This window comes from Bos mutus, chromosome 6, assembly GCF_027580195.1.
Source record: "Bos mutus isolate GX-2022 chromosome 6, NWIPB_WYAK_1.1, whole genome shotgun sequence".
Taxonomy (NCBI): Eukaryota; Metazoa; Chordata; class Mammalia; order Artiodactyla; family Bovidae; genus Bos; species Bos mutus.
The window spans coordinates 25323394-25341892 of record NC_091622.1 but is presented as its reverse complement, the minus strand read 5'-3'; the positions used below and the strand labels follow the sequence as shown (position 1 = coordinate 25341892).

General features: G+C 38.5%; 1 protein-coding gene across 1 annotated transcript; it reads right to left on the bottom strand.

Moving 5' to 3' along the window:
• Positions 1–1210: 1210 nt before the first annotated feature.
• LOC102284515 (alcohol dehydrogenase 1) lies at positions 1211–17691 on the bottom strand. The gene is made up of 9 exons (XM_005898812.2): positions 17587–17691; positions 13101–13202; positions 11939–12077; positions 6331–6418; positions 5954–6173; positions 5501–5761; positions 3472–3607; positions 2538–2676; positions 1211–1345 (listed from the first exon to the last, which is right to left on the bottom strand). The coding sequence occupies exons 1-9, from the start codon at positions 17602–17604 to the stop codon at positions 1321–1323; spliced, it is 1128 nt and encodes a 375-aa protein (XP_005898874.1). The 5' UTR covers positions 17605–17691; the 3' UTR covers positions 1211–1320.
• Positions 17692–18499: the final 808 nt, after the last annotated feature.

The following is an 18499-nucleotide window of genomic DNA, read 5'->3' as shown; positions in this document are numbered from 1 at the left end:
TTTTTCATGATTTTAGGTCACATTGATAGCTTTTATCTATGTAACAAAATAGTTATTTTATTCTTTTGAAACTCAGTTTCTCCTAGCCTTGTCTTTCTATTCTTTAGAATGTTTGAATTCTATAATTTTTATTCTTAAGTTCTTAAGTTTAAAATTTCTTAATTTCTTTGCCTTATCTTTTCCCTTTCCTTAGATCTCAATTTTCCTATTATTTAAATTTTTATACGTTCTCATTTTATTTCATTTATACAAGTGAGTCCAGTCTTAAAAATCATCTTATAACATTACTCTTATTTTCCCACTTGACAGTGTGGCAGTTGATACTCAGAGAGGGAAGGGCTTGTTAAGGTGGCAGAGATAGACTGGCAGGATTATATTTAAAGTATTCACTTAAGAAAAATTTTCATGTGTTTTTTTAAAATTCTTGGACCTTCCCTCATGAAGTCAGCTGGACATTTTGAGCTCAAATCTCAGGAAGCGATATTACAAATGAAACAGGATTATAAAAGAAAATTTCCTTGTGATTTCTTTGTTTCAACAGCAAAAGTTTAAGGTGAATGTAAATGACTCAAGAACAGATGAAAAGCATAAGGACAAAACTAGATAAAAGGAGCTGTTTTTATCCTTCTCCCAATCTCCCAGCCTTAGTGAGGAAATAATTATATTTGTTTTGTGAAGAGAAAAAGACTTGAAAAGGAAGTTATGAGGTCGTAGGTGAGTTTCTCTTAAAGAGTCCTATACATGCTTCCTCGGGGTGCAGGTGGCAAGATTTCCCAGCTATGCTTTTATGTTTGAAAACACAGATGGGAACTGTGCCTCAGCGTGTCATGGGCATTGTAGGCATAGGATGGTATGAAGACCCCAGGATGGAAAATGGCTCACTGTGTCCTGAGAGAGCCTTTCAAGAATGTACGAGACCCCATGTGTTGTAGAAACAGCAAAATCATCATGTAAACCCTGGATTGGTGTGAAAGATACAGAGAAATCTGTATATTGAGAACAGGAATAAGGGATAACTCAGGGACAACTTTCATGCACCGATGACAGAGATTAGTTGGGTTGATGGACATATCACAAATGTTATCAATCAAATCCCACCATCCCTTTTTTTAATGTCACAAAATGAATTATATAACATCTATTCTCTAAGAGGCTATTTTATTAGAATTAAATTCAAGGTGCACTTGTTTCATTTTTATAATCACACTGCATTTCCATATTTTTGCGGCTCTTTTCACTGCACTGGAACAATCAGGGAGATGAAACAGGAAAGGAATAAACTCCCCAAGGATATCCTTGCACTTTTCATTATTTGGGATCTCAGAACAGCAGAACACAGCGGATCCTGAAACATAGAAGTGTAATAATAAAGCCATTAAATTCCTTGAGAAACAGTGATGTCAGCAAAGCAATTACATACTGTATTGAAAAACTGAGTTGCCTATCCCCACCCCACTCCACCTTCATCTAGTTTACCTATAAGAAATACAGGATGGGGTGAAAACAGGACTTGAAATCAGCTATAACAGGAAGACCCCAGCTTTGAGCACCATTTCTTCTGGCTACATAATCACAAAGACATCCAAACCCTCTGCTACAGCTTATGATCAGCTTCCATCAATCCTAGAATCTAATCCCATGTCTAATTAGGGAAGAATAAATGGGTTCCTTAGTTCCTTTCTGTTTGTAGTGTGTCTACTACCTGCTAGATCCATTCCCCTCCTCTATTATTTGTTTCTATAATTTTAGATGAGTTTTCTTGACTCTTCATTCTTGATGTAAATGGGCTGACATGCTAGGTCTAAACCAACAAGGTATATAGCAGGCTAAAATTTAAATGCCTATCTTAAAATAAAAAGAAATCATAAAACAAGCAAACGATATAGGTAGAGAAGTGGGGAGAGACTAGGAAAGAGAGATGTTCTTAAGAACCAGAATTAGAAAGTCAAAGAATTCATCACAGAAGTAATTCCTCATTTACTCCTTGTTACTTGCTCTCCACTGTCTCCAGCACTCAGGACAGTCCTGGCAAAGAGTGTACCATCACTCAATATGCATTGAGTATATAAATGAACACACTGAATAAACACTTCATCCCTAAAGGTATGCTAGCTGGAGCAGATTGACATTTGTCAAGAAATGATGTAGAAAAGCTTTGTGCCCTGGGTAGAGTCTGAACCTTTGCCTCGAAGATCCTTGTAAGATTTTATCATGCCAATAATGTCAACTCATGTATTCTAGATCATTTCTCTAACCAGAAAACTATTGCATAATTGACCATTGTGGAGTAGACTGGTGCTTAGTGTTATACCAACTCCTCAAACATTTCTTTGAGATAGGTTAATACAGGTCTTTCCCAAAGAGGAACTTGCAGATAAAACCTTTTCTTATCCTTGTGACAATAGGAAATAGGATACAGTATATGAAAGAAGGTCTTCAAGTAGCCATCTTTTTTTCACAAAACCACTTAGGAATGTTTGAAAAGTCATTTTTTCTGTGAGTTCAGGGTAAAGAAGTTCATCAAAGAAAACACTCACGTTTTTCCAGCATGATACAACTCGAAAGCTTTGTGGAGCTGGTCAAAAGGCAACTGATGGGTTATTAATGGATCTATATTAATTTTATTTTGTAGGTAAGCAGTCACTAGTTGGGGAAAACAGTCTTTGGTTTTATAATCTGCAAAATAAAAAGGCTATTGTAATAAGATTTGAGAAATATCAAACTAACCAAAAGAAAAATAAGTAAGCTGTGGAGATGGGTAAAGTATTCTGAAAATTTGCCACTGATGAGTTCATTTGTACATCAGAAGTTGTTGGCTTTTGTTGCTAAGTGTGGCTGCTACAGACAGTTCTGTTACCTAGAACACCTTTGGAAAAAAAATTGGGTTGATATTCACATGTTATTGGGTTAAAAACTAATTAAAAATAAAGTAGAGTCTCCAGCCCACCTCCAGGGTTTAACATTATACAACGATTTCCTCATCTCTCTATTCACACACATTGAGATGGCATGGGAACTTTTGATCAGAGCAATGGATGGAGATGGGAATATTAATTAAGTAAAGCTATTGGTCAGTACTGCTCAGAAATAAGGGCTCCTATGGAAAGACAAATATCAGTGCCAAATACCAAGTTGGTGCCTGTAATTATCCAGAAAGCCTCACTGTTAAAATAGCACAACAAACTTTGAGTCCACCAGTGCAGAACTGAACTTGGCTGGATTATTCCAAACACTGGGGAAACCCAGAAACTATTTTGTAGGAAAACCCAGAAACTATTTAAAATTTTTTATTTAAATGTAAAAAAAAAAAAAAACCTATTTAATTAACTAATCTGCAAAATATACCAATTCATTGGAGAAGTCTTTGAAAACTTATACCATTATAGGTCTGTTTTCCAAAGGAGAAAATTTTTGAATTACGTTTCTACAAAGTTGAAAGAGATTTTGTGAAAGCATAAACAACTGACTTACCTCCTAAACACACACCCTTCAGTGTCCGACCAGTGGAAACTGTTTGAGCAGAAAGGGAAAACTTTGAATTTGGTGGAGACACTCCAATGATTATGCAGACACCATGGCTCACGTGGCAGGAGTCCCAAGCAGCAACCTGATAATGAAAATAATGACCATAAGTAGATGCCCACACATAAGGAACAACTATCTGCAGTGTTGGAAGGAATTGTGGAGTTCCTAGATTTCAGACCTCTTCCTAGGCAGATGCTACTTACTTTGAGCTCAACTTCAACACTGCCAGTGATGGAATCTCATTAGAGAACCAGTAGAGTTTAGTGGTGGAGAAGGCAATGGCACCCCACTCCAGTACTCTTGCCTGGAAAATCCCATGGACGGAGGAGCCCGGTAGGCTGCTGTCTATGGGGTCGCACAGAGTCAGACACGACTGAGCGAGTTCACTTTCACTTTTCACTTTCATGTATTGGAGAAGGAAATGGCAACCCACTCCAGTGTTTTTGCCTGGAGAATCCCAGGGACGGGGGAGCCTGGTGGGCTGCCATCTATGGGGTCGCACAGAGTCAGACACGACTGAAGCGACTTAGCAGCAGCAGCAGCAGAGTTTAGTGGTAAAGAGCACAGACCCTGCCGCAGTGTGACTTTAGGCAAGTTACTTAACCTCCATATGTCTGTTTATTTGTAAAAAGAAGAAGAATACCAACTATGTCATAGATTTGTTACAAGGCTTAAGTGATTAAAACATTTAGAACGTTATCTGGCACAAAGTACTGTGTGTTTATTTAATAAAATTACCCACCACCTCAAAGACCACACATACTATTATTCTTTGCCTGACCTTCTCACTTGTATAACTCTGTTCAGTTCGTTTATATTTAATAAAAGCAAATATATATACATATGTGTGTGTGAAGCTTCATTTTAAAAAACCCAGTTTTTTAAGGGTGTGGAGTATACTTCACGTCAATCTATTTGCTTCCTTTTCTGGTTCTTAACCTTCTATCTCGCCCCTTCCTGCATTTTGCCTATGTCTCTTTCCTGTTACATCACTGCATCTACTTCCTTCACCCTTTAACCATGTACATTAGATACACGCTGAAGTGAATCGAATGCCTAATTCTTTCCTCTACCCTGTCAGTTCTGAGTCTAGGGTCTACCTTATTCTCCCTGAACTTAACATACTGGTGCATAGGCTCATTTTTCAAATAATGAATGGTTCTGATACAGAACACACATGAATATCATATGTGAATTACATAATGTTGATACTTAAATATAAAAACATGTTCGTGGACAAAGAGCTAGGACTACAGGAAAGGAAATAGTGCTTGTTTAAACTTCATATATTATAGTGTCATATCTTTAAAGTATATGTTGCTTTTATTTTTAAGATGGATATTTTAGAGTGACTATAAATTCCATTTTTAGGTTTGGGGTCCACAGGTCCAAAACATATGTTCAGGGAAGTTTTATACTTAGTGTGTCCCCACCCACTAAGCAAGCATCTATAGACACAATTCGTTTTACTGTGCTTTGCATTTTTCAGATATTGTGTTTTTTACAGATTGAAGGTTTGTGGCAACCCTGTGTTGAGTAAGTCTATCAGCACATTTTTTCCAACAGCATTTGCTTCCTTTTTGTCTGTGTCACATTTGGTAATTCTCACAGTATCTCAAACATTTTCACTATTATTATATTTCTTATTGTGATATGTAATCAGTGATCTCTCTTACTATTACAAAAAGATATATTGTAAAGTAAAACAATAAATAAATAAATAAAACTGAGATAAAAAAACAAAAAGACAATGACTGTCACTGAAGGCTCAGATGATTAGCGTATTTTAGCAATTAAGTATTTTAAAATTAAGGTGTGTACATTGTTTTTTCTTAGACAAAATGCTATTGCATACTAATAGACTACAGTATAGTATATGTGGTGGAAAACCAAAAAATTACTTGACTAACTTTATTATAATATTCACTTAATTGTGCTGGTCTGCTTCTACTCACTGTGACCCAGACCCACACACCATGGTTTCTGCGAGTCCGATGGCCTCAAAGGCAAAGTCAACACCGATGCCTGTCATTTCCTTGACTGCCTCCTGGACGGGCTTCTTGAGATTTGAAGGGTTGAGACAATCTGTGACCCCTAATGCTCGTGCCCGAGGAAATTTTTCCTCGTTGATATCAACTCCAATGATTCTAGAAGCACCAAAGGCTTTACAGCCCATGACAATAGCTGAGCCGATTCCTCCAAGTCCAAAGACCACACAGGTAGAACCAGGAGTGACCTACAAATTCACAAGTCATGTGTGTGTTAGGAATCAAATCTGGACACTTGTATAATTAAGAAAACAAACAAAAACCACCATTGAGGCTTTTGGAACTATTGACCCCAGTTGAAACATTTGGACTGTTTTGGTCTTGTTTTTATGTTTTCTCGGCAGATCACTATAACATACTAATACAGCTATTTTCCTCACCTTGGCCGAGTGAACAGCAGCCCCATATCCTGTAGGCACCTCACAGCTTATGACACAAATCTTATCCATGGGAGCAGCAGCATCAATTTTTACCACCGAAATCTCAGGCACAACAGTATATTCGGAGAATGTACTTGTGCGGAAAGAATGATAGATCTTTTCTCCTTTGCAGGTGAACCTGCTTGTGCCATCCAGCATTAATCCAGAAGAGGGTAGAATGCTGTTCAGCAGTGACACAGACAGGCACAGCAGCAACCCAGACACACAGAGTTGTAAAGAGAGAAATGAACACCTTTAGCTCCAGGTCAGTGCTTGCACAATATAAGCGATTTAATAAAAAGTGAAAAGATAAACAAAAGATGGACAAATCTACTAACTCTTGCTTCTCACAGAAGTTTCCCTTGGGATTCAAGCAGGCACTGCATTCTCTACACTGTGGAACAATGAGTGTGAGGACTTTATCTCCTATATATAGGAAGAAAAAACCAAAAACATTAGTTTAAAATATTATTGAAACACAATAGTGCGGTGATAGAAATTTTATTGAATGATTTGATAACTTGCTGTGGACAGATTATGACAAATATAACATACCCCATAGCTATTTTGGAGGGAAAATCCTATAACCTGGTTTCAGAAATTCCATTATTATTTTGGGCAAATGATGGAAATATGGGGATATTCCTTGCTGGATAGATAATTGTAGGCCTGCTTTTACTCTGGAAATAAATAAAACTGGGAATGACCCTTAGAGATGTCATCTACTCTAACCTTTTGGTTTTCCTTTGAGAGATTTAAGTCTGCAGCGGTTGTTACCTGCCTGAAGCTGGATAGCAGCAGAAACCTTTCTATGGAGCCTGCTTGCCCCACGATGACACAGGGACCCACAGCAGGTCTGTGACATGTTTTCTTCAGGGGACTGTGGTTCAGGATATTCTCAGTTCTAAGAGTAAAACGAATAGGTTTCTTTCTGCAGAGAGAGGCTGCTTCTGGAGCGCTTACTACAGAGGGTAGTTTTTAGGTTGCACAGTTTTAGAGTGCATACTGATTATGTGTGGGTCCAAAATTTAACCCTCCTGGGACCTAGGGTTACAGGTTGGGAAGGTGAAGAGAATTAATGAACACAGTCATCACAGACTTATAAAACTGTACAAAGCCTTGTCAAAGGTCTACTACCTTGTCCCTAAACATGTGTATGGTTCTTACATGTATTTGTAATCTTTTAAAAATCTCTTTGAGTTTATGAGACTTCCCTGGTGGTCCAGTGGCTAAGACTCCACACTTTCAATGCAGACAGTCGTGGTCAGATTTGATCCCTGGTCAGGGAACTAGATCCCCCATGCCACAACTAAAAATCCTCCATGCCACAGCTAAGACCCGGTGCAGCCAGATAAATAATTATTTTAAAAAGTCTCTTGTAAGTTTAGATAAGGAACATCTTAACTTCACTGGCCCTAAAAAATTCCAAAGATACTGGATCTCAAAATCAGGAGAAGCTCAAATTCTGCTGCCTTATCCTGTCCCTCAAATATTCATCATTTTCCACAAAACTTTCACTGGGATTTGTTTAGTTAAAGAGGAGTTAGCTCACTAACTATTGGCATTATCTTCTTGGCGATGTGGAGAAGACTGTGTCTTTTTACTTCTGTCCCTCCTCCTAGGCCTAGTGTCAAGCATGGCAGGTACTCCATCATTGTTTGCAAAATGAATACCCTGACGATAGCTTTGTGAATGTCCTGACCGCATGCCCTTTCTTAAATCTCATTGTGTGCCTGGTTCCAAGCTGTGAGGTTCTGTGGACTCTTCACATGTGTGATTCCTCTTATTTACTCTGACCATTTCAGATGTGCCAAGAATGGCTGTGTCAAGGTCCCTTGCGATATGCCTGGGGAAGAGTGTTTACTTATTTGATTCTTTGAAATATCATTATCATCCTGTCAACAAAGTTCTATTAATACATTCTACTTGATCAGAACATTCATTCGTCAAACATTCAATGCATTCCAAACCTGAACAGGCACTATACTAAGTATGTGGGGGACACTATATATATATATAGAGAGAGAGAGAGAGAGAGAGTTGGCCCTCAAAAAACAAGCCAGTGGGACTACATTGGACTAAAAGACTCAGGCACAGCTAAGGAAACTATATAAACAAAATGAAAAGGCACGCCTACTGAATGGGAGAAGATATTTGCAAGCAATATATCTGATAAGGGACTTTCCTGGTGGCCAAGATGATAAAGCATCTGCCTACAGTGCGGGAGACCTGGGTTCGATCCCTGGGTCGAGAATATCCGATCCTCTGGAGAAGGAAGTGGCAACTCACTCCAGTACTCTTGCCTGGAAAATCCCATGGACAGAGGAGCCTGGTGGGCTACAGTCCATGGGGTCACAAAGAGTCGGACACGACTGAGTGACTTCACTCTCTGATAAGGGACTTATATACAATATTTGGGCTTCCCTGATGGCTCAGATGGTAAAGAATCTGCCTGCAATGCAGGAGACCCAAGTTCCATCCCTGGGTTGGGAAGATCCCCTGAAGAAGAGAATGGTTATCCACTCCAGTATTCTTGCCTGGAGAATTCCGTGGACAGAGGAGCCTGGAGGGCTATTGTCCAAGGGGTTGAAAAGAGTTGGACATGACAACGTAATAACACACACACACAATATATTCAATAAGCTTATACAACAATGAACTTAACATCAGGAAAACAAGCGACCTGATTTAAAAAATGGACAGAGAACCTGAAGAGACATTTTCCCAGAGAAGGCATATACAGATGGCCAACAGACACACGAAAAAGTGCTGAACGTTACCACTCATCAGGGAAAAGCAAATTAAAACCACAGTGAGATACCACCTCACACCTGTCAGAATGACTACTATCAAAAAGACAACAAATAAGTGTTGGTGAGGATGTGGAGAAAAGGGAGCCCTCATGCACTGTTGGTAGGAATGTAAATTGGTGCAGAAACTATGGAAAACAATGTGGAGGTTCCTCAAAAAATTAAAAATAGAATTTCCATGTGATCCAGCAATTTCACTCTTGGGTATTTACTCAAAGAAAACAATTAATTCAAAAAGATACATGAACACCAAGACTTATTGTAGCATTATTTGTAATAGCCAAGGTATCAAAGCAACTTAAGTGCCCACTGATTGACAAATAGATAAAGATGTGGAGTGTATATATACTATGCATATGTGTGCGTGTATATATATATATATATATATATACACACATATATATACATACACCCAGGGGAATATTATTCAGCTATAAAAAATGAAATCTTGTCTTGTGTAATAACATGGATAAATTTAGAGGGTGTTATGCTAAATGCTGTTGTCCCAGGTGATGCAGCGGTAAAGAATGTGCCTACTGATTTAGGAGGTACAAGAGACACAGGTTTGATCCCTGGGTCGGGAAGATTCTCTGGAGGAGGAAATGGCAACCTGCTCCAGTATTCTTGCCTGGAAAACTCCATGGACAGAGGAGTCTGGCAGGCTACAGTCCACAGGGTCACAAAGAGTCAGATAATACTGAGCGAATGAGCACACACAGGCAGGCTAAGTGAAAGAAGTCTGACAGAGAAAAGCAAATACCATGTCATCTCACATATATGTGCAATCTAAAACACAAAACAAAACAAGATGAAAACAGATTCATAGATGCAGAGAGGTTGCCAGAGGGGAGGGAATGAGAGGACAAAAGAGGTGATGGGGATTAAGAAGTACAGATCTCAAGTTATGAAATAAATAAGCTGTGGGGCTGTAATATACCAGCATAAGCAATATGATCAGTAATACTGAAATAACTTTTTTGGGGATAGATGATTACTAGACTTATCATGGCAATCATTTCATAATGTCTGCAAATATCTAACCACTCTGCAACACACCTGAAACTAGCATTATATGCATATACACACACACACACACACACACACAAAGAATGTTCAAACTACCGTACAATTGTACTCATCTCACACACTAGCAAAGTAATGTTCAAAATTCTCCAAGCCACGCTTCAATAGTGCATGAACCATGAACTTCCAGATGCTCAAGCTGGATTTAGAAAAGGCTGAGGAACCAGAGATCAAAATGCCAACATTTGTTGGATTATAGAAAAAGCAAGAGAATTCCAGAAAAACATCTACTTCTGCTTTATTGACTATGCCAAAACCTTTGACTGTATAGATCACAAGAAACTATGTGAAATTCTTAGAGAGATGGGAATACCAAACTACCTTACCTGCCTCCTGAGAAATCTGTATGCAGGTCAGGAAGCAACAGTTAGAACTGGACATGGAATAATGGACTGGTTCCAAATCAGGAAAGAAGTACATCAAGGCTGTATATTGTCACCCTGCTTATTTAATTTAAATGCAGAGTACATCATGTGAAATGCCAGGTTGGATGAAGCACAAGCTGGAATCAAGATGCCGGGAGAAATATAAATAACCTCAGATACACAGATGATTCCACCCTTATGGCAGAAAGTGAAGAGGAACTAAAGAGCCTCTTAATGACAGAGAAAGAGAAAAATGAAAAAAGCGGACTTAAAGCTCAGAATTCCAAAACTCAGATCATGGCATCTGGTCCCATCATTTCTTGACAAATAGGTGGAGAAACAATGGAAATAGTGACAGACTTTATTTTTTTGGGCTCCAAAATCACTGCAGATGGTGACTGCAGCCATGAAATTAAAAGATGCTTGCTCCTTGGAAGAAACGCTCCGACCCATCTTGACAGCATATTAAAAAGCAGAGACATTACTTTGTCAACAAAGTCCATCTAGTCAAGGCTATGGTTTTTCCAGTAGTCACATATGGATGTGATAGTTGGGCTATAAGGAAAGTTGAGTGCCAAAGAATTGATGCTTTTGAACTGTGGTGTTGGAGAAGACTCTTGAGAGTTCCTTGGACTGCAAGGAGATCAAACCAATCAATTCTAAAGGAAATCAGTCCTGAATATTCATTGGAAAACTGATGCTGAAGCTGTGGCCAATACTTTGGCCACTTAATGCAAAGAACTGACTCATTGGATAAGCCCCTGATGATGGGAAAGATTGAAGGAAAGAGGAGAAGGGAACATCAGAAGATGACATGGTTGGATGGCAGAGGATGAAATGGTTGGATGGCATGAATTCGATGGACATGAATTTGAGCAAGCTCTGGGAGTTGGAGATGGACAGGGAAGCCTGGAGTGCTGTAGGCCACGGAGTCCCAAAATATTAGACATGACTGAGCGACTGAACCGAACTGATAGGATCTTAATTCCCCAGTCAGGCATTGAACCCAGGCTGTTGGCAGGACAGCATGGAGTCCTAACCACTGGACTGCTAAGGAATTCCTTTAGCATAGTATTGTGTGTGTGTGTCAACTGTATTTCAATAAAAAAGGAAACAGTGAATTCTTCTGCAGTTATGTCAGAATAAATTAACTTGCCAGATTATAAAATTTCCCTTTCTGCTGACAAATAATTCATTAGAAAAAAGTTTTCGCTGACATATATTTGACAAACAAAATTGTAAGTTTATATTGATTTGACACATTTATATTGCAATATGATTGCCATTTTCATATTAGCTAACACTTCTATTGTGTCATGTAATTATAATTTCTTTTAGTTTCAGTAACAATTAAAACCTAGTCACTTAGAAAGTTTAATGTTTATAATATAGTTTTATTGTCTATTTGAAAAATAAAGAAGCAGCCCCTGCTCCTAAGGAGATTTTAATCTACTTAAAAGTACACTGGTCCTATTGCTGTGGCTTATCTCAGCCACTGCTACTCTGGATTGCTAGCACTGGCAGCAGAAAAACTGTGTGACTCTTGGAATCACTGGATATATTTATTACCACAATATGTGATTAGGTAAAACAATTTAGAGGCAAATCAACTTATTTCTCCTGTAAATATGTTAATACATTTTGGTGGTGGGTTGTTTGTGCAGAGGTTTTTGTGGCCCATTTCCTACCTGGTTTCACTGAGCTCACTCCTTCGCCAATACTCTCCACAATTCCAGCTCCTTCATGGCCTGGGATGAAGGGATACTTCAGTGGGATTATTCCTTTTATAGCATGATCGTCAGAACCACAGATCCCTGTAGATATCATCTGGGTAAGAATTAAGGGGCAAGGATAAATTAGTTTGGAATTTTTCTTCTGTCTGAGACTTATTATGAATAATTTTTTTTACATGAATGACCTCATTTGATCCCTATAATAATATTCAGAGAAACACAGGGCAGGTCTGCTGCTAAGTCGCTTCAGTCGTGTCCGACTCTGTGCGACCCCAGAGACGGCAGCCCACCAGGTTCCCCCGTCCCTGGGATTCTCCAGGCAAGAACACTGGAGTGGGTTGCCGTTTCCTTCTCCAATGCATGAAAGTGAAAAGTGGAAGTGAAGTCGTCTAGTCGTGTCTGACTCCTAGCGACCCCATGGACTGCAGCCCACCAGGCTCCTCTGTCCATTGGATTTGCCAGGCAAGAGTACTGGAGTGGGTTGCCATTGCCTTCTAATTACCCCTAATTTAAAGATGTGGAGAGGAAGACTCAAAGACTTAAAATGACTCACCCACTCTCATGGTGCATGTTCAGATCTGGAAATAAACTAGGCTTTTTGAAATCTACTCTGTACACCTTATGTCATCAACTAGTTTTGCAATATGAGAGTCTGTTCTATCCAATGAAGGATTTTTGACCACGTATCCATAGCACCACCATTGAGAAACCCAAAATTTTAAACCCAGTATTGTGGAATGTTTTCCCAGTCCTCTGGGAAAATAGATTTTAAACTAGCATATTGAAAACATTAAGTTAATAATATAAAATGTGTTTAACTGTTGCAAAATTTAATTGGCATTGAGAAGTTTTAAACCTTCTCAGTTAATAGCCTAAGTTTTCTTGTCTGTGGATAGACTCAATCCACTTATATTGATCATAGAAGTGAAACATTTCCTGTACCATAGCCTCTGTATTACTCCTCTGCCAGGAATTCATCCAGAAAGCATACAGGCAGGGATACTGACTAATTGTTTCAGTATCAGTAGTGGGAGTGCGGGAACACTGGGAACAGCTTTGATACATGAAATAAGATTTCCTTACACTTGCCTTCACAAGTTCAAAGATTTAAATTTACCTTAATACGACCTTCCCCAGCCTTTGGTGGCTCAACCTGCACTTCCTCAAGTGAAAGAGAAGAGTTTGTTTTCCAGGCAATGGCTGCCAGGCATGTGATTGTCTGTTGATACAAGGACAATAAGATGACATCATTTAGCGATAACATTTAACTTCTGATCATACAAATGACACTTACTTGCTAATTTGTAACAATAAGAAAATCACACACAAAAAGAAAAGAGATCATTGCAATTTCAGACATAAGCTGGTAAAATTTTATCATATTTCTTTTGAGTCTCTTAAAATATTTTTATACAGTAGAGATCATGTCATATAAGCAGTTTTGCATTTTAGGGTTTTTTGTTTGTTTTGTTTTAGCCAGTGAAAGCCACGATATATTGAACATTTACTGTTTGCTTGTTCTAAAATGTTTTCTCGTGATTTCAAAATGCTTTATAATTTTAAATAGCTGTTTTATATTTCATCATTTGAATATATCCAAATATTCTTAATCAGCAACTAAATCATTTCCATTGTTTTGACTATTATATATTGTTTATAATTTTGACTTGCCTGGTTCCCTTAAGCAAAAATTACTAGGGGAAGGATAGAGACATGGTTAGAGTGAAACTGATTTCTAAGTAATTCTACAGAAAATTTGAATGATTTTGCACAACTCCTAGAACTGTAAAACAGTATCTGTCATCATTTTTCCCACTCTCATTAGCATTGACTGTACTCATTAAAAACAAAGTGACTGTCGGAAAAAGCTATTTCTTTTTATTAGTATTTTTTAATTTTAAGAATGTTGAAACTTTTTATGTTTATGTGAGTTATACATATTTTCTTCTTTTTGTGGAATGTTTGGTCCTATATTTTATGTAAGTATCCACTGGCATCTTGGTACTTTTTTACTATCATTTGACCTATTTGTGCATTAAATGAGTGACTGGTTGTCCACTATCTTGTCATACATGATTTTTCCTTCTTGATTTTCGACCTTTAATTTTTTATGAAGCTATATGTGCATATACACGACTGAGCAACTGAACTGAACTGAACACACATTAACATTTTGATTCATAAAAGTATGTTTTCCTTTATTATTTAGTCCATTTCCATGGTTTGAGAATTCTCTCCATTGTTGATGTTGTTCAGTCACTCAGTCGTGTCTGGCTCTTTGCGACCATGTGAACGTCAGTGCACCAGGCTTCCCTGTCCTTCACTTTCTCTCCATATAAAGACCAAATAAATATTTGTTACCCTCTTTCTGACCTAAATCAAATCCCTTATGATTATACAGTGGAAGTGAGAAATAGATTTAAGGGCCGAGATCTGATAGATAGAGTGCCTGATGAACTATGGAATGAGGTTCGTGACATTGTACAGGAGACAGGCATCAAGACCATCCCCATTGAAAAGAAGTGCAAAAAAGCAAAATGGCTGTCTGGGGAGGCCTTACAAATAGCTGTGAAAAGAAGAGACGTGAAAAGCAAAGGAGAAAAGGAATGATATAAGCATCTGAATGCAGAGTTCCAAAGAATAGCAAGAAGAGATAAGAAAGCCTTCTTCAGCGATCAATGCAAAGAAATAGAGGAAAACAACAGAATGGGAAAGACTAGGGATCTCTTCAAGAAAATCAGAGATACCAAAGGAACATTTCATGCAAAGATGGGCTCGATAAAGGACAGAAATGGTATGGACCTAACAGAAGCAGAAGATATTAAGAAGAGATGGCAAGAATACACAGAAGAACTGTACAAAAAAGATCTTCACGACCCAGATAATCACAATGGTGTGATCACTGACCTAGAGCCAGACATCCTGGAATGTGAAGTCAAGTGGGCCTTAGAAAGCATCACTACGAACAAAGCTAGTGGAGGTGATGGAATTCCAGTTGAGCTATTCCAAATCCTGAAAGATGATGCTATGAAAGTGCTGCACTCAATATGCCAGCAAATTTGGAAAACTCAGCAGTGGCCACAGGACTGGAAAAGGTCAGTTTTCATTCCAATCCCAAAGAAAGGCAATGCCAAAGAACACTCAAACTACCACACAATTGCAGTCATCTCACAAGCTAGTAAAGTAATGGTCAAAATTCTCCAAGCCAGGCTTCAGCAATATGTGAACCGTGAACTTCCAGATGTTCAAGCTGGTTTTAGAAAAGGCAGAGGAACCAGAGATCAAATTGGCAACATCCTCTGGATCATGGAAAAAGCAAGAGAGTTCCAGAAAAACATCTATTTCTGCTTTATTGACTATGCCAAAAACTTTGACTGTATGGATCACAATAAACTGTGGAAAATTCTGAAAGAGATGAGAATACCAGACCACCTGACCTGCCTCTTGAGAAAATTATATGCAGGCAGGAAGCAACAGTTAGAACTGGACATGGAACAACAGACTGGTTCCAAATAGGAAAAAGAGTTCGTCAAGGCTGTATATTATCACCCTGCTTATGTAACATATGCAGAGTACATCATGAGAAACGTTGGACTGGAAGAAACACAAGCTGCAATCAAGATTGCCAGGAGAAATATCAATAACCTCAGATGTGCAGATGACACCACCCTTATGGCAGAAAGTGAAGAGGAACTCAAAAGCCTCTTGATGAAAGTGAAAGTGGAGAGTGAAAAAGTTGGCTTAAAGCTCAATATTCAGAAAAGGAAGATCATGGCATCCGGTCCCATCACTTCATGGGAAATCGATGGGGAAACAGTGTCAGACTTTATTTTTGTGGGCTCCAAAATCACTGCAGATGGTGACTGCAGCCATGAAACTAAAAGACACTTACTCCTTGGAAGGAAAGTTATGTCCAACCTAGATAGCATATTCAAAAGCAGAGACATTACTTTGCCAACAAAGGTCCTGCTAGTCAAGGCTATGGTTTCTCCTGTGGTCATGTATGGATGTGAGAGTTGGACTGTGAAGAAGGCTGAGTGCCGAAGAATTGATGCTTTTGAACTGTGGTGTTGGAGAAGACTCTTGAGAGTCCCTTGGACTGCAAGGAGATCCAACCAGTCCGTTCTGAAGGAGATGAGCCCTGGGATTTCTTTGGAAGGAATGATGCTAAAGCTGAAACTCCAGTACTTTGGCCACCTCATGCGAAGAGTTGACTCATTGGAAAAGACTCTGATGCTGGGAGGGATTGGGGGTAGGAGAAGAAGGGGATGACAGAGGATGAGATGGCTGGATGGCATCACTGACTCGATGGATGTGAGTCTGAGTGAACTCCGGGAGTTGGTGATGGACAGGGAGGCCTGGCGTGCTGCGATTCATGGGGTCATGAAGAGGTGGACATGACTGAGTAACTGAACTGAACCCTCTTTCTAGATTTTTATAGTTTGATTTTAAAATATTTAACTCTTAAATCTACCTCAAATTATTTTGTGTAATATAAATTTATAGAATCTAAATGAATTGTCTCAGCATGAACTCTTGATGAATTTTTCTTTCATTTATTCTTAAATTAGCACCTTTACTATAGAAGTTCTTCAATTTACAAGTTTCTTTTTGGAAACATAAATTTGTCTTACTGTCTATTCTTGCACTGACACCTCAGTAAATAACTTTTTGATATTTTTTAATACCTGGTGGTACTAGAGCCCTTCATAACTTTACTGGTGTTTCATTTGCAAGTTTACTGCATTAGTAACTGTAAGACATTATGAGCTGAGTAAACTATGTCTTCAAAAAACTTAGAAATCAATCAAGGAGATATAATGTCTTATAACACAAAGAAAAGGGAAAAATGCCACAAAAGAAGTTCAAATAAAAAAATAAAATTATATACTTTATGGAAAACGTCTTCTATTTCAGAAATGGTACACACTCAAGGTAGAAACTTGGAAAACTCAGATAAGGGAAAAGGAGGGAAAACTTCAAGTCTAGTACCCAGCAATCAGCATTTTTAAGATTTTATAAACAGATTAATTAAAACATTTTTAAAAAATTTTTATTGGAGCATAATTGGTTTACAATATTGTGCTGGTTTCTGTCAAACATCAGCATGAATTAGCCACAAGTATACATATGTCCCTTCCCTCTTGAACCTCCCTCACATTTCCCACCCCGTCTCACAGCGGTCAGAATGGCCATCATTAAGAAATCTACAAACAATAAATGCTGTTGAGGATGTGGACAAAATGAAGCATTGTTTTTAAGAGTATGACTCTGGAAGGAACATAACGTCTAGTACTAGGAAACTGAATAAGTAAATAAATAAAAACAGCACAATCATTTCCTTGGAATGAATTTCTTTGTTAAATGATAGGCACATTTTTAAGGCATTTAGTACAACACTGTCAAACTATCACCCAGTAAGTTTCTATCAGTTTACTTTCCTAACAGTGGTGCATGAATTTCCATAGGGAGGAAAACATTGAGTATTATCCACAGAAATCTTTGATAAGCTGTCTGGAGAAAGTATCTTAGTTTTGTTTCAAAGTGCACTTTTTGGATAACTAATAAAGATGATATAGACCTATTTGTAAAGTAGCACTTACCTTTCCCAAGGTGTCCATGAGGAGTCTCTTGTTTTTCTCTGTGTCTTATAATGTCCCAAAGAATATCACTTCTTTGAATCTGCTCCTGGGGAAACTGGACTATTTATGTGCTGAGAGTAATTAAAAATAATTACATAATGACACGACAACATCAGGAAACCAGAGAGGTGAACGGTTGGCAAATATGTGAAAGTGAAGGATAGCAAGGAATATGAGAGAATGATTCAGGAGTGTGTCGACAAGGATGCTCTATTGGGGAGAAGCAGTTTGAAGAGAAGCAATAGGTGAAAAGGCAATGAAGTGATTATAAAAAAAGGTGAATGAACTAAGAGAAAGATCAGCTCATAATTAGTTAATAAGAATTTCTGGAATATCAAGTAATGCCAGGAATTGCCAGATGCAGGTGATACCAATATAACACTGGGTCTCCAAGAGTCGAAAAGATGGAAAAGCACAAGTAATAATACAAAATACTGTTTAAAAGCTGAGAAATAAGTGATGACAAAGACATGACAAAGACAAATAGATGACAAAAACGATGACAAAGACAATGTGAGGTCATTATGAATGATGAGAGATGAGATTCAGATGAGACTTGCCGTCCTTGTTACTATCGTGGTGAGTATCCTGCCTGTCACCTGGGAGACTGAGGTTCCCTGGAGGGGAGGCAACAGGCTCTTTGGGGCTTCCCTGGTGGCTCAGATGGTGAACAGTCCACATGCAATGCAGGAGACCTGGGTTCGATACCTGGGTTGGGAAGATCCCTGGAGAAGGGCATGGTACCCCACTCCAGTATTCTTGTCTAGAGAATTCCATGGACAGAGGAACCTGCTGGGGTTGCACAGAGTTGGACTCGACTGAGCCACTAATACTCTTTCACTTTAGCTGCATTTTTATGTAAAATAAAAGAGTA

Bases quoted from the DNA above. Each gene is read 5' to 3' on its own strand.
- LOC102284515 (XM_005898812.2), bottom strand. The intron at 5,762-5,953 runs GTGAGGAAAATA...GTGAATTTGTAG, and splicing joins CTGCTGTTCACTCGGCCAAG to GTCACTCCTGGTTCTACCTG. The intron at 2,677-3,471 runs GTAAGTCAGTTG...TTTATTTTGCAG, and splicing joins GAAGGGTGTGTGTTTAGGAG to ATTATAAAACCAAAGACTGT.